Source organism: Heloderma suspectum, chromosome 3, assembly GCF_057233095.1.
Source record: "Heloderma suspectum isolate Gila_16-S chromosome 3, 16-S_ref, whole genome shotgun sequence".
Lineage (NCBI taxonomy): Eukaryota > Metazoa > Chordata > Lepidosauria > Squamata > Helodermatidae > Heloderma > Heloderma suspectum.
This window is the reverse complement of record NC_139460.1, coordinates 211503550-211522641: the sequence shown is the minus strand read 5'-3', so window position 1 is coordinate 211522641 and position 19092 is coordinate 211503550. Positions and strand designations below refer to the sequence as shown.

General features: G+C 43.4%; 2 protein-coding genes across 5 annotated transcripts in view; one reads left to right on the top strand and one right to left on the bottom strand.

Moving 5' to 3' along the window:
* Positions 1–1360, top strand: part of HERC4 (HECT and RLD domain containing E3 ubiquitin protein ligase 4) — a 60629-nt gene extending 59269 nt beyond the window's left edge. For all 4 annotated transcript variants that reach the window (XR_014789354.1, XM_084845400.1, XM_084845399.1 and 1 more), the window contains one exon: positions 891–1360. Coding sequence is in view for 3 of the 4 variants with exons in the window: in XM_084845400.1 (XP_084701526.1) it covers positions 891–1099 (209 nt within the window). In the remaining variant the exon portion in view is untranslated. The remainder of the gene's footprint in view (positions 1–890) is intronic.
* On the bottom strand, positions 891–12241 carry LOC146350686 (cytochrome c oxidase subunit 5B, mitochondrial-like). Its single transcript, XM_084845405.1, has 4 exons — positions 12021–12241; positions 9686–9756; positions 4807–4906; positions 891–3703 (listed from the first exon to the last, which is right to left on the bottom strand). The coding sequence occupies exons 1-4, from the start codon at positions 12127–12129 to the stop codon at positions 3591–3593; spliced, it is 393 nt and encodes a 130-aa protein (XP_084701531.1). The 5' UTR covers positions 12130–12241; the 3' UTR covers positions 891–3590.
* Positions 12242–19092: the final 6851 nt, after the last annotated feature.

The following is a 19092-nucleotide window of genomic DNA, read 5'->3' as shown; positions in this document are numbered from 1 at the left end:
ACATTTATACAAATGCATTTGTGAAGGGATTAATTGCAGCTGTTTAGGTGGCACACATCATGCTAGTGGAAAGGACCAGTACAATTGCTCTATTTGATTGTTATGACTCATTAATTGAAGGCTAAAAACTTTTGCTTTTGAGTTAAAATGGGTTATCTCCATATTTCCTTATTATTGCACTGTCTTCAAAAAATGAATGATTTATGCTTAGTCAAGAAACTGTTAACTTCCTTAAGGGAGCAATCCTACCAGGATAGGTGGCCGCCTCTGACCTCGGAGATCGTCTCCTCCGCACTTCAGCTGCCCTGCATTTGCAGCTAGACAGCTGATTTCCGCTGTCTAGCTGCAGGAAGGTGGAGGGGGGGAAGTGGCTGCTGGATGACACGTTGGATGTGTTGTACCAGCATTTCCACCTTCCCCGCCCTGGAACGCCCTGTTTTTGCCACTCTGGGCTCCTCTTCTGAGTGTGGAGTGCGGGGCCATTCTGCACTACCTATGAGGCAGCGTGGTAGGAGGGGAAAGGCTTCGAGTTCGGTTCCCGGAAACTGATGTATCCTATGGCCATCCAGCCGCTGACTAGCAGCCATGGGATTGCACTCTAAATAGTCTAACACCACATTCTCTACTGAGTTAAACTATAAAATTTGTTTAAAGCCAAACAGTTGACTAAAAAAATTAATTTGTTAATGGCATTGCTTTGTATAAATACAAAATGACTAATTGCTTTTATACTGACAGTAGCATGTTCTTTTAGAACAGAACTATATCAGTCTAAAAATCAAACCAAAGCTAAACAATTCTATTACCATATATTACATAGCACTAGTTTGTGGTAAGCTTTTGGTCTTTATACGTGGACTTCTTTTATTTAATTATTGTTTTCTTGGTAGTATTTTTGACAGGTAGTGATCGTATTCCTATACTCGGGATGAAGAGTCTTAGTCTTGTTATCCAGCCAACAGGAGGTGGAGATGGGTATCTTCCAGTATCTCACACATGTTTTAATCTTCTTGATCTTCCAAAATATACAGATAAGGAAATACTCAAGTCTAAGTTGATCCAGGCTATTGATCACTATGAAGGCTTCAATTTAGTATAACTTGTAGGTGCTCAGAACAGTGGAACTGTTTAATGTGGGGACATTAAACTAACACCTTGCAGTGGCACATTCAGTGAAAAGCTTGACAGCGATGGTAATTATAAGAAGCTGTTCGTAAACATGTTCAATGATCTGATTCTTTAAACGCAGCCAGAAATCCTTACACACTAATAAACTGTCTCAATACAAACTCTGGAGCCACGTTTTGCCATTATAACAATAAAAATGTGACTTTGGAATAAAAGCTGAAGTCTCACTAAATTTTAGTACTTCACGTATTGCAAAATGACTTGCTGTATGGGTGTAAGATTTGCTTATTTTTTCAATCACTGCAACTGTCAAATGTAGATTTTTCATCTTGTAAATAAGGGGGTGGGATGTAATAAAATGCCTATGCTCCGATAGCAGTAGAGTATCTGTTGCTTTTAACTGAATTGGGGCTTATCACATGAAAACAAACCAAAAAAGAAAACCATCAGCTAATAAGGTGGAGATTGGCATCTCTGTTGGTGAAAACCTAATGATGATGCTAGAAATAGTTTGTATGGCAACCTTTTCATGCTGAAAAAATAAAGCTCCTGTTAATATAAAGATGATTAAGACAATGTCAAAGGTCATTCTCTGGAAATCCCATGGTCATGTGGAGCTATACTATTGTTAAATTAAAATTATGAAGAGATCCCATTATTTAATCTTGGAACTCAACCCTTGGCAAATGTTCATTTAGAATAATCTCACAGTGCCTGGTACAGCTGTCCACAGTTGTTGGCTAAATCTCCACTTCTTGCCTTTATCTTCAGCAGAGCTGAGATTTTATCCTTTCTTCTCACCTTTAAATGTTGGAAGAGCAGTTTTGCAGTTCTGGTTGAATTTTCACTTTTTCAGATAATTTTTAAATGCCCTCTTTTTAAAGACCTTTTTTGGACTTCAGTATAACCATCTCCTGAGATTATCTTACTGGTGGGGTGGGGGTGGGGGGCTGGCTTAAGTTCCTGGATGTTTACATGTTGTTGATAGTATGTGACTTTCAGCTGTGAAACAAATATTTATTTTTTAGATTTATAAACTGCAGTAAAAACAATTCAAGCATAAAATAAAAATTCTTGAATGAAAATGTTGGATTATGAACACATGTGCATATAGATGTCTCATTCTTTCAACAAATTTGATTCCATGCAGGAATCATCATAGGAAAGTGTCTTAGGGCACATTTCTGTGGGGATTATTCTGAGGTTCAGATGTACTCATACTGTGTACCTGATCCCTCCAGAACCCAACCCCCGGTTCATACTGCACTGTGTTTAACAAAGACCCGTGTGGGCTCCATAGCTCACATGGCTGATTCCTTGACGTCAGTCTGTAGCGTCCCATAGCAGAGGGAACTGTGGATATTGCCCATGCTTCCAGTTGTGGGTGGCCACTGTATAGACATGCGTTTTGAGTGACTGAGGCATCGCACCTAATCCTGAATGTAATTCTTCTAAAACAAGTTGAATAGATATGGCTATGTTGAAATAATAGGGCTTAGTTCTGCAAGGAATTAGATGCACACTATATTGGTTTGTGAGTATGTATTCTTCACCTTCAACATTACAATAGAAGTGGGCAACAAAGCAGTACACATCACTCATACATCTGAGTAGGTCCTCCCTTATTAATAGCTTGTTATACATTTTGGTATGTATATACCAAATGGAAGCAATGGAAGGTTTTGTGTGTGCATGCATGTACACCCATTTCAAGAAGGCCAGCTATCAAAAGCTAATAAATAGAGACAAAATTTTCAACACACACAGTTTTCCTTGCAGATATTAGTTTCATAACTGAATGTTACATTGTAATAATGCTAAAGTAGTAATCTTACAAGAAGAAGCTACCGCAGCAAAGAAGTCAATTATTTTGGCAAAAAGTAATGTGTCTATATTAAAGTTCATCTGATGGATTCCACAATAGCATTGTCTGCAGTTTGAATAGTCTTCCCTACTCTTATTACTGCAGATCATTAATGCCTTAAGCTGGAATAGTTCCAGTGAAACCCATGAGATCACTTTGGAATATAGTTTGTCAACAGTAGTTTTAGGCTAGCAAGGATAGGTGTGTGCGCACATGCATACTTCTTACCACAGCAGGGTGGATGCGGGGTTTGAATATTAAAGGCACAAGCATCACTGTCAAGATCCTGCTTGAACACAATCCACCGTCACACAGGTACCTGTATGTTTTATCTAATGGGGCAATGGCTTCAGGAGGTTGTGTGCATGTAATTTTAAATTAGGAAAACACCTTCAATCCTTACCTAGATTAGGGGCCCTATGGTTGTTTCGACCTGAACAAGTAACTGGGAAATCCTGATCATGGCTCATGAGTTATTTTTATTTCGGGCCTTAGATGCAGTGACCCAACTAATCTTGATGCAATTACAGGCAAACATTTTTATTAGGTCTACAACTTAAGAGAGAAAAAATCCTTTCGGTTTTCTTTATCAGTTCTCTCAGTGAGGAAGGTCATAATGACTTAGCTTGTAGTAAACCCCACACTGAGGGCAACGATGGCTGTCTCCTTTGTGTACCCAGAACCAAACAATAGCAGAGTTATCTTCCTCACCTGCAGGAGGAAAAACATCATTTTAATTTCTGTTGTTTTAGAACCCATTTTAGAATGCTTCCACGATTTTATAAAAGGTCCAGCTATATTTGAAAATAGTTTTGAGTATCTGGGATGATGGAACACTTAACAACTCTTCTCTTAAAAGTTGAGTTCAGGCATCCTACTAGCAGAGCAGTGGAAAGTAGTTTTGCATTGTTTGCACAGTTGTCATTTTAGGTCAAAACTACACAGTACCCTGGCAAACAGGTTCCCAAAAACATGAATGGGGGAGAGAATTGGCAGGAAAGGTTTAACCTTTTCCCTGCTCACTGATTCTTCCCAACAGCTCTGTTGGTCTCTTACCAGAAGTAAGGCCAGCTATCGGAATACCTAGGAAAGAGTTAATCACCCTCTGATTCTCACCTTTTCGGGGTTGGTATTCTAAAGCAAACACGTATTTATTTCTTAATATAATGTGCAATATTTGTTTCTTAATCTACCACTGTCACAGACTGTGTGTATTTTGCATGCAACTGTACTAGAAAGAGGGCCAATAGGTTTGCCAGGGGTTCCAGTTTAAGCGGTAAGTGTAAATTTACACTAAGTGTAAATATCATTTTAATGCAGGTTCTTTTTTATACAACAACCCTGCCTTGTACCCAGTCTAATTAGAAAACAATTTTTAAAACCAAATCTGTCACAAAAGAATGCTATAGATATTTCGTAATATGCTGATGGAATACTTTGATCCAGACCCACCCCCAATGGGTGCAGTGCCTGCATGCATGCAATTCCCTCCGCCTGCACATATAGGCAATGCAACAGACCCTGGGCTGGGAGGTTTGGGCATCCCTCCCATATCATCCCACTCTTTCCAATGCAAGTAACTTGAGCACTCAAGTATGCTCTGAGTGCATGCACACACTTTGGAAGTGACTGGAAGAAGAAAGGCATTATTAAACCGTTGGAATTAAAAGGAGGCTGCTGTGCTGCAGCAGAACTGGGTTCTGTTTGAAACGTCTGATAGTTAATAGGCTTAAAAAAGCCTACAAAACTGGATGGGGCAATGTGTGAATCAGGAAGACAATAAGTACCTTCCCCAAATTAATTCTGATACGTACAGATGCAGCCTACTAGTCTCTTGTCTCCAATCGATGGAACAATATGAGGATCTCCTTTGGTTCCTGAATATCTCTTGGGTTTGATAATGCTGTATGGATCCTTTGTACAAGAACCAAGAACAATGTTAGCTAAAAGCATAATCAAAAGTATTTCAAGGTACATAAACACTAGAAACATGCCATGTCATTACCATATTGTGTGATCAAAATGGATTTTTAAGAACCAGTGTAACACTGAAAGAATTTAAAAATTGACTATAGAATTAGGAGCTTAAACATGTACCGTCTAAATCTGGGCATGGAAGATCTGCAAAGGAGGAAGATTTATCCTCAACTTTTCCTGGGAAACTCCCACCTTGGCTCTCTTGCATTAATTTTACCGCTTTTAAACTTTTGAGATTAGCATGTATGTTGAAGGTTAACAGCATCAGCATGTGCAAATAAGTGAGGGTGAGAACTGCTGCAAAGCAAAGTCCAGAGTGCATGTGCAGCTTCAGTTGGGACCTCTTGTGTTATGGTGCATGGTGAGAGTAGTTCGTGATTTCCAAATGGTAGGCCAGATTGTATGTCTGGTTGACAGTTAAATTTCTAATAACTATCTTCCATGGGTTGGCTCCGTTATTAGTGAAGTGTCTGATAATTCCCAAATGAACAAAAGCATTTTTCAGTTAATATTTCAAACTGGACTTACATTTTTAACACAAGTTTGATTCTAGCTGGGAACCAGGAAAGGGAAAGTAGACAAGTGAAATAGACAAGATTCCCAGGGTGTTTTGTCAGCCAGGAAACATCCAGCCAATTGATACCATAATCAAAAGGTTGGTGGGAATGAGTCATACACACACTTCTGGGAAATGATTGTTAGTATGTGGAAGCTCTAGCAGGCCTGATATGAAAAGAAATGGCTGTTCTTGGTCCAAGAGGTCTACCAGATAATGTACAGAACAGCATACTTCTCTGCCACAAGGGGGCTTCACTACATCATAAAACATGCTTGTGGAAACTAAGTGCCACACACCCAATGATGTGAAAGGCCTAGAAAAATTTGGAACAAAGTACCTTATTTTTTCTGAAAAATTGAACAATATGGGATTATGAAATATTTTCTTTTAGAACGATTTAAAACAAAGTGCTCATATATTGTTACCAGGCCTTTACTCCCCCCAAATGATTTCCAAAAACTGCATAATAGGAAGACTAGAGATGTAACACCTATGGAAATTTTGAAGCCACCAGGAAAAATGTTTGTTTAAATCCTCTCTGTAAGATTTCCATAGTTATTTCTTCCATTCCTTATTAAAATTATTCATCTAACTGATCTTTTACTGATAAGGATGCTTCAAGTCATGCTCAGTTTTCCAACATGTGATCAGAGTCACCATATTATAATACATACATCCTTGACAGTTCGGGTTCTGCTTCTGTGCCTGCATTTCTATTCTTGTTCTGGCTGTACCAGTCAATGAATGTAGTTCTAAAACCCACATGTCAGAAAAACATTGTAGGCTGTCCCACTACTACCATCCCACGTGCTGGAACAATGTGGATTATCTCACCTACCTTTCTTCAAATAATACAATTTTTTTGAGGCTTGGGTCTATTGAACTTACTGCCAGTTTTTTTTATGAAGTTCCGAATTAGATCTCACTGTTAGGGAATGCTGCCTCACCTATAAAACCTTTTAACTGTTGCCCTCTACCGAAAAGAAACTCAGTAGCCTGGTTCCTATGGTGTAAGCATGGGATTGACACCACCGTTAGAGGGAAGCTTTTAAAGGTAACAAATTAGGTTTCTTGGAAGTTATTTACAAAAGGGAATAAAATGTCACTCTTCAAATAATAGGTTGAGATTGTTTAAAGGTTATAAATATGCTTGGTTACCATTCCTAGTAGGTAAGAGAGTCTTCCCCAGTTTAAATAAGCTTTTCCTTCAGACCAGACTTCCCTAAGATCCACTCCAACCAATTCCTCACAAACAGGAACAGATGCTGTACATCAGTTTTCCTCTGCCTCTAGCTCTTCCTGCTTCTGGCTTCTAGGATAATTCATATGTTTCAGGGACTACTTGTGAAAGTTCCCTCTGGTCAGACATAAAATAGATCTTAAAATCTGTTAGGTATAACTTGGTTGGCTCATAAAATTATTGTATTAGATATAAAAATACAGTAAATTTCTAATTGTTTGAATAAACTAACTGGGTTTACTATTACATGTTTTTAACTTTAATGTGACTTTTATGAGCAAACTAACCTATAAAGAATATATTTTATGTTCCTAAAGTAACAAAGTGACTTTAGATCTGTAAGGAGTGCTAAAAAAAAGTATTGCATATTTTTCCATTTCCCCCAAAATGTCCATCCCCCCTAAGTGGGGAAAAAAATCAGCAGTGGCTGGGCAGGTTTTTCCATGGCTTTAAAATTTCTTACATCTCTTTGTAAACTTTGAGGAAAAGCCAAATTTTACAAAGGAAACATGGAAGGTGTCTCCAGATGAAGGGCTTCAAGTGCTACCAGACAAAAGACATTGTGCAACTATTCTGTCTTTCCCTCCTTGGGTAAGAAAAAAGACAAAAGCAGTTGAGAAACCCAGTTACAAATGGAAGATGCTGCATATATCCTATAGTCACCAATCTCATTTGGATGCTTATTAAAATATATTGCCTGCTTACATTAATGCATGGGCAGTATCCAATGGTGTAATTCTGCAAACTGAAATCACGCTAGCAGAGCTCTGCCAAATCTTTTCATTGCACAAGCATTTGTGCATTATGCTTGTGCAGCTGGTTGCACAACCACACTTATGCAGCTATAACTTTAGTTGGTTCCTCCTCTAGCACATAATTTGGAACCTAGTTTGCACTAGCTGAATGATAGTTGGATACTGCCTCAAATATTTAGTAAAAATTCAACATTTTTTAGTAAAAATTCAACAATGTTGTGAACTTACATTTCTCTTTGTTGTTGTTTTCCTGTTATATTTGCAAATTAAAAAAAACCAGCACAACAAATGACCATCTGTACCCCCATGAAATTATGTGAAGGACATTAAAAGCCCCATCCAGAACCACCCAGAGTTTCTGACCATTCTTCCTTCACGTTGCATCAGTTGCGGGAGAGCATTTGCAGGGGAGAATTGGCATGCTAGTGATGGTTAAACATCCCTGCCAATTGGTTATTTCCTGCAAGCTAGATTTTGAAACCAGAAATGAGTCTGGTTATGGAAAAAACAGTGATCATTTGCATGGGATAATTTTAAAAAAGTGTGTGTAAATATCCCTCCAGCCTAGTCAACAACTTCTGTAAGTGCACCCCTCCCCACATTTATTTATACCCCACCTTTCTACTAAAAAATGGCACTCAGGAGTCCCCATTATCTCGGCAAATTTAGAGTTAGGATCATGCATTCCCTAATTTCTAGTCTACAAGATATCACTCAGCATTTAATTATGTCAAAAAGTTATTTTTCAACTATTATTAAAATAAACTTTTAACAGGCTTTGTTTTTATTTTTTATTGCATTTATACCCCACCTTTTTTCCAAAACTGGAGGGAGGGGAATGACTTAGATGGGTATATTCACTAGGGTTATCACCTTTAATCGATCAGTTAGTGATTGATTAAAAGCCATGTAATTGGCTAAAATGGCATTTCCATTCAATACAGGCAAAACATTTTTTTCAATGTTAATGTTTAATTTAAGTACTTATGAAAACTGTGGATGGCAGGCAGCATCCTAGAAGAGGCATTCTCCTTTCACTCTCATGCAGGAGGAAATGCCTCTTCAATTATGGCACTTGTTGCAACATATACATACACCATCGAAAACAAAGCAAGTAGGCTGCTGCTTCAGAACCATTGTTTGTCATCTAGCTGTGCGTCCTAGAAGTCTTGGTTTCTGGTTCATTTCTTCCTGGCCTGGAAGGGCGAGATCCCTGACATCTTCGCTACAGAGACTGCTCCTGCTGCTGCAGGTGTCTAGAGAATGCCACTCCATTTGGTGCATGTTATGAGAAAAACAGGTGGCAGTGTATGCTTTGGGGGCCCTTGATGAGAGGAGGAGGAGCCCATGATGTAGGGTGCCCTAAGTGAGAGGGCCTGAGCATAGCCCGGGTGGGATATCTGCAGTCCAGCCATTGTTTGTATCTGTGACCTTCCTTGGCAGGGGCTCTGTAGGTGGTTGAGGAGGCTGAGAATGTGAGCATGTTTTCTGCTGCTCCTATGTTGAGTAATTCACCTCTGATTTCTTACTGCAATGCTACTTTGGCATACATTGAATCTAACTGATTTAAATTCTAACATTTTGATGATTTTTTGCTACTGATATCTTAGTGATTTGGATTAGTCAGTGAAGCGTTTGTTAGCTAAATGTGGATATTCTTTGTGGTAACTGTTTATAAAAGAAATGTGCTTTCATGTAGTTAGAGAAACCTGATTAGCTCAATAATGTGGATATATTATGAAATGTTATTAGATACGTCTATGATTCTGTAGCTTATTGTACCTATATATTGTTAATTTGTTTATTCTCCTTGTGAGCTGCTTTGAAGTTAATTTGGAAAAGTGGCATACAAATACACACGACGATGCAGGGTTAATCAATTAATCAAACTAGTTTTAATTAATTTACTATTCCTCCTTTCAGAATATTCTTATGCTGCTTGCTCTTAAGCTGGCTAACAAAGAACAGCACAAGAATTACCTTGGTAAAACTGCCCCAGTTTGCTGCTTAAAATGGTGGCCTTAACCCCTTCCCAGCTAGCTCATCTGCTCCAATTAAAAGGGTGCAGCCTGCTGCTAGTTGCACTTAGAAGTTAATAATTCTTCAGCAGGTGAGCCCGTTGGCTAAGATGGTGTACAGAACAGTTATTGGCTTAGACCTACTTCCCCTCTCTTTATGGCTTGCAGAATTTTCCGTTCAAGTCCAGTAGCTTGCTCTTCATCAGTAGGAATACCTGAAAAGAACAGGGGGGGAAACCCATAAACTTAACAGACCCTACGCATGCTTACGCCTATTCAAGTCAATGGTTAGGCATGCCTAACTTGGCATTGGTCTGGTTGCAAAGCAAATCTTTAAGTACTCAAAATGCCTGTTATTCATAACAAATCCAGCTAGCTCTTAATTTCTTTTGTGATCGGCTTCTCAAAATGTCTCTCCATATACTGGTCCAGATTCATGTGTGTGCGTGTCACTGCTGCTTTCTATTTTGTTAGCCTGAATGATAGATACACCTTTGGAAAGCTACTAGACTATGTTTCGGGCAATATGTAACCTTTTATGTGGGATAAATCCCATCCCACGATGTCCCTTCCTCTTAGTAACTGTAGTTGGGAAAACCTTGACTATGAAGGCTTGACACTGGAGGAACTATCCCTTTTTGTTTGCAACACCTACTTGCATATCGAGATATCCGTAGATCTAATGGACAAGCAGACACTATACTTTCCAAGCTGCTAGCTGAACAACTTTCCTTAAAAAGCAACTCTGCCACATTCTTTACGATATTATTCACGTACGCTGGAATCTTTAAGGCCAGTTTGGCAGCAGCCAGGAGACCACTTCCCCTGCAACAGTCATGTTTGAAAAAGAAAGTTCAACCAGAAAGTGTACTGGGCATTTATTAGGCAAAGTATATGCCAAATACCTGCGCTTACGAGAGTGAGCATCAGAGGAATAAGACACTCTACAGATTGTGAGGTGTAAAAACCAATCAAATGAAAGTGGGCAGCACAGAAATGGGAGGTGATTCAATGCTATTAAAGTATGGCTTCAGAGAAATGTAGCCAATCCATATAAGGCTCCATCAGAATTACCTGTTTGTGTAACAATCCAGCCAAATTTAAGTCACATTGGTTTAAAGGGGAGATATCTGAGGGTGTGTTCAATGATCTTTACCATCAGAATACCACTTGCTGGGGATCAACAGTGGGAGAGGACTATTCCATTCAACCCCTGCTTGTGGACCTCCCAGCAGGCATCTGGTTGGCCACTGTGGGAAGCAGGATGCTGCTCTGATCCAGGAGGGCTCTTGCGTACAGCTGCTACACAAAATTCAGTGGGCACAAGCACCACACTGCTTGCAAACTTGCACTGTAACCCTAAATGTGTGTAAATGGTAGCAGGTCCCACATAGTTCATTGGGACATGTTTCCCTAGTAAATATGCAATCAGTGGCATGAAAAATTAACTGGAATCTATGCAACATAGTATTTGCACAATGCTCAGGAAAGAAAATGTGAGTTTAGAAACACTGGCAGAAACGTCAAATTGCAACATTGGTTAAACAACTAAACACATAACCCAGCTAGGTTTCTGCCTGACAGGAATGCGCCATCAGGCACTGGGGCAGCCAGCTGCTCCCTTGATGGTGGTATAGAATCATACTCCTTAATCACCCGCTACCCTAGACAACAGCAGGGTTTTTATTTATTACATTTCTATACTGCCCAGTAGCTGAAGCTCTCTGGACAGTTCTGGGTTGTGGAAGGAGGTAATCCTTGCGGTACTACATGGAGGGTGGCAGAATTGTGGGTGGAAGGAGGAGAGAGCAGTTCCCCTGGGCCACACTGTGCAATTTCATAACCTTTGGCTTCTGCCAAGGGTTCAAAAGGAGTACTTAGAGCCTCTGCCACATATTAGCGAACAACACCAATTTAGAAGGAAATGCCTCTCGGGTTGTAGCAGTTGTAAGGTGGTTTGTTTGTTTTTTTTTAAACAGTAACTGCCTAGCTATATACAAATGAAGGTGAAGGTGGCGGCGGTATTGCCCCAATTCATACGCCCCTCTCTCTCAGCAAACAACACACAAGCTACGGGCTGGCCTCAGTAAGCTAAGCCCCACTTGGGGCTACTTGTTTTGCATCGCAGGCGCAGGGCATGTGCACTCACGGGGGGCCATAAGCGGTGCCCCTCGCTCGCCAAAACCCCGCGGAGCTTTGCCCTTCTGAGAGGAGCGGGCCGGCGCTCAGAGGACGGGCAGCGGGCCCTGCCGCGCCCCCGCCCGCCGGACACGGCCCAGCCGCCCGGGGGCGGCGCCGCGCTGGAGGGGGCCCCGCGAGGCCGAGGGGGCTTCACGACGCGGCACCCCGCGCGCCGCAGGAGCCGCCCCTCCGCCCCGCGCCTCTCCGCACAAAGGGGCCGAGGCGGCAGCCCAGCGGCACGCGCTCCACCCCCAGCCTCGTCGGAAGGCTCCCCCGTCCCTCCTCAGCCCGTACGCACCGCCGGCGCTCGCGGCCCGGGCGGAGGTGGGCGCCGCGGCGGCCCGCCCGGGGGCGCGGGGCACGACTCGCCGGAAGACGCGCCGCAGCAGCAGCAGCCTGGCCGCCATGGTGGTGCTGGTGCCGGAGCGTGACCTCCAGCCGAGCAAGGGCAGGCCGTCCTGCAGCTGCCGCCAGCGCTCGCGGGGCTGCCGCTCACTCGCGGCCGCCCCGCGGGAGGGGAGGGGCGGGGAGGCGGAGCGGAGCGGAGCGGAGGGGCGGGGCGCTCGCCGGGCTCGAGGCGCCGGGGTGCCCTCTGGCGGGCTCGAGGCGCGGCGCCCAGCTCGTCTGCCCCGGGTGCCGCCGCCTGGCAGACTTTCAACCCTAAGACGAGGAGGAGGAGAGTGGTTATTCGGTGGGGAGAGGAAAGCGGCGCAGCACATGCTCAGACGCACTCTCAGAATTCCAGGTAGGCTGGACTTTGCCCCTGCAGGTGCGCTCTCCCTTTTAAAAGCTGCAACAGTCGGTAACAATTAGGTGCATTAACTAAATGTATTACACGCCGGAGCCCACAAAGAACCTCACAGTCACAGTCGATCATAACAGAAAAATCCAAATGCCCCAAGGCACTAAAATGCTGTCGCTGTGAAAGGATCAGCATAAAATCCGCCTGATGGAATCCAGATTCAAATCCCCACAGCTGCAAAACTCACTGGGTAGCCTTGGGCCTGTTACTGTTTCCTAGTTCAGCCTACCTCACCGCGTTATTGTAACCGGAGAGGGGAGGAAACCTGAGCTCCTTAAGAGTGGGAGAGTGGGATAAAAAAATGTAAGAAAATAAACACACAACATCACTTAAAAAAGAAAAAAGAAAAGCGCCAGCAATCTACTCATCCCAAAGCCTTCTGGATGGTGATGAGGTGAAGTTGTTCCAGGCCTGGGGATACAGGGTGCTTCTAGGTGAGGCTTTTATCTTATTTCCCTGCTTCTTTCATGGAATTTTACAGGGAGTCTGTCTTTCACTGGTAATTCTCCTTGTAACCCTCCCATGTTTTCCCACTGCTACTTCCATCTTTTTTCTGTTAAGGGGGAAAAGATGGAATAGTTGTACAGTGGGTAAGTATACCTGGGGGCTTAACAAAATTATAGCCTTCTGATAGCTACACAGTGCCTTCTAATTGGTAGCACCAGGGGCCCTCTATCTGGAAGCACCCTCAGTGTTAGGAGAAAGCTCATTGGCCACTGTGTGAACAGGGCCCCATCTACATGGCACTGCTTTGCCCCGCCCCCATCGCAACTGCGCAGCAATGCGGCTACGACTCACCAGGCCCTGCAATACACTCATGATGTACTGTGTGCTTTTTTTTTTTTTTGCCATTATACTTTTTTTTTTTTTTGCCATTATACTGAAATGCGCAGCTGTGCAGTCCCATGAGTATGGGGGTGCAACACTTCAGTGGCTGTTTTATATTTGAGGGGCTCTGCTGTGTCTTTCTGACCCTGTTTCAGGTAAAAATTGGGCATTTTGTGCTCCTTCATTTCCACAGCATCAGTTTGTCAGCTCCCCAGCCCGAGACTCTTGCAATGGTTCGCACTCACAAATGTGAGCACTACATGCCTAGCCATCGCTCCGAAATGGTGGCCAGAGCGATGTTGTTCCTCCCCCCCCCCCCAGCCCTTGGGTACTGAGACCAAAAGCAACTGTTGTGAAGATACAAAGCTGCAAAAATGTGCGAAAATGTGATTAAATAAATGATAACGTTCCTCTGTGCCTTTGTAACTGCGCAGCTGTGAAGGGATGGGGGATCAAAGAGGCGTTACTACACATGCCTACAACATGCCCACTGTAAGCTGTGAAGTCAGTTTGGGGACGGAATAGATGGCCCGCAGCAAACCCCAAAAATTGCAGTAAAACAACTCCTTGGAACTCTGCTTTTTCTGGGTGAAAACCACAGATGGCTGCGAAGTTGCGACTACATCATCTATCATGAGGGTCCTCGACTTGCACCCACCCTGGAGTAAAAGCCCAATGAATATGGGGTCCAGAATGCTGTATTAGATAGGCCTTTGATCTGATTCAGCGGGGCTGTTATGTTATGTCGCAATCCCCACCTATTGATCGCATCTATCATGCTGCTGTTTAAAGTAGGGTGGTGGTGGTGTCATGTGCCAAGTGTGCAGCATAGGATGTCACATAAAACAGGTAAAATGCCAGCATTCAAAAGAGATCTAAGAGTTAGCACTAAAAGGCCTGGGGAAATTAAAAAAAAAGTCTTCACCTGGCACTGGAAAAGAAATTATACTTGGTGCTAGGTGTGTCTCCTTAGAGAGAGCATTTCATATAACTGGAACATTGCAACAAAGAAGGCTTTTCACCCTGTCAAAATCCACATCACTTCAGTTGGGAACTTGGAGATGGCCCTTAAGGATGCTCTTAAAACTCAGGCAGGTTCATGGGGGAGAAACTGGTCCTTCATATAATGTTCTGATTGGGTGCTTCATGTTTGCTGGGACTGCAGACTCTGGCCTCATCCATCAGCCAGAGAAGCAAGGGCCACTGGAAGGCTGCACCCTCTGCCTCCCAGGATAAACATCGTGGAGGCCAGGATAAACAGGTGGAGGCCAGCGTAGCCCCATGCATCTGCCAGAGAAGGAACAGCTGCAGGCAGCTTGTTTTGCCCTTCCCTGCCAGAAAGAACACCTGTAAGAACTTTGAAATGAAGAATGGGTGCTTGAGTTTTGCTCCTCCAGCCCACCCTGTGCTCTACCAATCTCCCTTTCTCCCTCTGTGTCATGTCTTTTAGATTGTAAGCCTGAAGGAGAGACTGTCCTATTATTAATATTTGTATGTCTCTCTAGGAGCCTTTTCAGCTGAAAAGCAGGGTAAAAATGCTGCAAATAAATAAATACATTGTACAATGGAGTGTGCTATAAATGGCAAAGCAGAGGATGAGTATAAAGTATCTCTGCCACTCCCCAAATTCATCCTCCCTCAGCTTAAGGCTCCTTTACCTTTGTTATGTACATATGGCAGCCATGTAAATAAGTCCACAGAAGTGACTCACCTGCAAATGTGTTTATTATATTGCTGGTGGCTGGCAGAGGAGAGCTGAAGTGCTCTTTTGTCTTTCAGCAGCCCACTGCACTTCTACACAGCCCACCTAGTATCTATGTTGGGCACAGAGGAGGAATGGAGTGTTCTGCCCCTCCTCTGCAAGCCTGCTCACTTGCTTGCATGCAGTTCCTTGTTGCCTATGGCTACCAGGCTAGTGCTTAAATGTTGTTGTTGTTTGTTGTTTACATTTCTATATTGCCCCATAGCCAAAGCTCTCTGGATGGTTTACAAAGGTTAAAACATTAAAAACACAATATGCACATTAAAAAATATAAAAATCACATAGACAGTATACACAAAGACAACATATATCTAAAAACGACTTTGAGCAATCAGCCAAACCATAAAACAAATCCAGGATCAATTAAAACTCATCACATGCTGCCAAATGCCTGGGAAAAGAGAAAAATCTTAGAATCATAGAATAGTAGGGTTGGAAGGGGCCTACAAGGCCATCGAGTCCAACCCCCTGCTCAATGCAGGAATCCAAGTCAGAGCATCCCTGACAAATGGCTGTCCAGCCTCGTCTTGAAGGCCTCCAGTGTGGGAGAGCATCTTGACCTGGTGCTGAAAAGATAACAATGTTAGCGCCAGGCGGGCGTCGTCAGGGAGATCATTCCATAATTGGGGGGCCACCACTGAGAAGGCCCTCTCCCTTGTTGCCATCTTCCAAGCTTCCTTTGGAGTAGGCACCCGGAGCAGGACTTTAAATGTTGAGTGTAGTGTATGGGTATGTTTGAGCCAGCGCTCCGTCAGGTATTGCAGTCCTAAGCCATGTTAAGGCTTTATAGGTTAAAACCAACACCTTGAATCAGGCTTGGAACATATAGGCAGCCAATGCAAGTGGGCCAGAGCTGGTCTTATATGATCGGACCTTCTGGTTGCCATTATCAATCTGGCTGCTGCATTTTGCATGAGCTGCAGCTTCTGAAACACCTTCAAAGGCAGCCCTATGTAGAGCACTTTACAGTAATCTAACTTGGTTACCAAAGCATAGACAACTGAAGCCAGGTTATCCCTGTCCAGATAGGGGCATAGGTGGGCCACCAACCAAAGCTGGTAGAAAGCACTCTGTGGCTTTGAGGCTATCTGAGCCTCAAGTGACACGGATAGTTCTAGGAAAAACCCTAGGCAATGAACCTGCTCCTTCAGGAAGTGCAACCCCATCCAGAACAGGCTGAGCACCCTCTATCCAGGCAGAACTACTTATGAATCACATCTCGGTCTTGTCTGGATTGAGTTTGTTTGTTAGCCTTCATCAAGTCCATTGTCTTAGCCAGGCACCGATTTATCACATCCACAGCCTCACTTGATGAAGATGAAAAGGAGAAGTAGAGCTGTGTGTCAACATACTGATGACAACACACTCCAAATCTCTGGATGACCCCACTCAGTGGTTTCATGTGATCTTGAACAGCATGGGGAACAAAACGGACCCCATGCGGAATCAGACAGTTGTCCTAGAAGGATGCCATGGTTGATGGTATGGAAAGCCACAGAGAGCTCAAAGAGAATCAGCAAGATCACACTCTCCCTGTCTTTCTCCCGATGTAGGTCATCATACAGGGTGACCAAGGCTATTTCCTTGCCAAAACCCAGCTTGAACCCCAACAAGGTTGACATATGGGAATTTGGGCAGATGCAAACCCTTGCAAATCTTTGCAGCATTTTACCATACACTGCATCTACCTGTCTCTTTTTTACACAATCATCAGGGTACAGGAGTCTTCCTGCTAAAAGATTGGCAATCCCTGCTCTGCACATATACACCCATCACAAGGCTGGGGAAAAGGTTAAGGGTGTCTCCAGATGGAAGGCGACTAGTGCTGCCACCCAAAAGGCATTATGCAGTTATTGTGTCTTTCCTTCATTAGAGGATGTTATTCTAGTAAGAGAAAAGACAGAAGAGGCTTGGAAAACACGGGAGGGTTACAAATGAAAGAGGTCATCTGGACCCACTGTAACATTCAGGGAACGAGGCAGGTCAATTGCACAAAAGCCCCATCTGGCAGCAACTTAAATAGCTTAAAAGTTGTAGTTGGACAGTATCTCTTAGGGTTTGGTAAATGCAGGGCTGATCAAAACTTTACATGGAATCCAAAGGTAATTTTCTACGGTAGGTACACTGCTGAGCTGTGCACGATCCCCCTCCTCCCCATGACCTGCATTGCAGCTGCATGTACAATATATCTTAATTCACTTTACACAGCAATATGAGATAAAGTACTGGAAGTGGAATACACACTCCCCCTTCCTCATACGTAAGTAACCCTTATCCATGCAACCCTTACAATGGCTGTTCAAAAGTCAGTTCTTGGTAACAAAGCAAAACAAGTTTGGAGCAATACTGCGCATCAGCTGGCTGTTTTTATAAACAAGTCTGGAGCATGTGGGAGAACATTTATGTGGTAATGGCTACCATGTGAATGATTTAAAGTTCTCTCCAGTGGGCAGGTTGTTTGGATGAAATATGGTTGATTTGGGGTCGGATCTAGGATCTGCCTTCTGTGAGAGGAAGGGACCTTCCACAAAAGGAAAGGCTCCATTCACAGAAGGTCCCTGCACCCCCCAACAGATCACTCCATTCAGCAGGGTCTCCTCTCCGTGTAGCATTTCAGGGGGCTGTGGAGGCTACTACGGGAAGGAGGGGCAGAGAGTCTTCTTCCATCAGTGCAACTGATCCAGTATAAATCTGGATCCAATCCTTTCTGAAGGAACTAGGGAGAGAAAAAGCTCTACAAGTGGGGAGAAGACTAGGCAATCCATGTGGTGAGCCAGTACACAGGTATGGTTTGCTGCATAGAGACAGTTACTGCATAGTGATTTTAAGGAGCGGTAGCATTTTCTAGAGCTGGAATGTAAGGAAGGCTGAGCGCCAAAGAATTGATGCTTTTGAACTGTGGTGCTGGAGAAGACTCTTACTGCAAGGAGGTCAAATCAGTCAATCCTAAAGGAAATCAACCCTGAGTGCTCCATGGAAGGACAGATACTGAAGCTCAAATATTTTGGCCACCTAATGCGAAGAGAAAACTCCCTGGAAAAGACCCTGATGCTGGGAAAGATCGAAGGCAAAAGGAGAAGGGGACAGCAGAGGATGAGATGGCTAGATAGCATCACCGATGCAATGAAGATGAACTTGAGCATACTCCGGGAGAGAGCGGAGGACAGGAAGGCCTGGCGTGCTATGGTCCATGAGGTCACGAAGAGTCGGACACGACTTAACGACTGAATAACAACAGCAGCATTTTCTAGTGGTCTCTTATGGTACAGCATATGTGGCATACACAGGAAAAGTTTCTTATGAAGGATGAAAAACACTATGGTCCAGTGCATGGTGTTTGATTTAACCACGCTTAGGAGAAAAGCATAGAAGAGGCTCACAAGTGGCTCTTCCTCTCTCATTATTTAACAAGTCATCCCCTCCCTCTTTATGTTTGGAACTCTATGGTTAGCTCAAATCCACTTCTATCATATTTTCAAATTGCAGTTTGACATTAACAGCAGTAGAAACCAGTGTAGAACTGCTAACTTTCAAGGATGAAAACAAGGTGGAGGAGATGCTGAAGTTGGTTACTAGTTCCCAGTTCCTTGTGTAAAAAGTTTGAAACAGAGCTCCCTCCATCAGTAAACTAAACAAGGATCCCGCACCTCAAAAATTCATATGCAGGAGTTGGGGATGGAGAAGCACACAAGCCCATAGGACACTTTTAGCTCCTATAACACAGCTGGCCATGTTACATCTCAAATACTTCTTTAAATGAAAAGTTAAGACATTTGGGGAGCAATCCTATGGCCGCTAGACAACCATAGGATATGTCGTTTTCTGGGAACCAACCTTGGAGCCCATGCTCTGAGGTCGGTTCCTGGAAAACTGACATCACCCCACATCCACGCTGCCTCTGAGGCAGCACGGAGGAGCCCTGTCCTCCGTGCTTGGAAGAGGAGCACGGAGTGGCTGAAAAGGGGCTGGGCTGGGGGT

Excerpts from the sequence above, each read along its gene's own strand:
- LOC146350686 (XM_084845405.1), bottom strand. The coding sequence starts at position 12,129 with ATGGCGGCCAGGCTGCTGCTGCTGCGGCGCGTCTTCCGGCGAGTCGTG. Across the intron at positions 9,757-12,020 it reads CCGGGCCGCGAGCGCCGGCG|GTATTCCTACTGATGAAGAG; the intron begins GTGCGTACGGGC and ends TGTTCTTTTCAG. Across the intron at positions 3,704-4,806 it reads GAGACTAGTAGGCTGCATCT|GTGAGGAAGATAACTCTGCT; the intron begins GTACGTATCAGA and ends TTCCTCCTGCAG.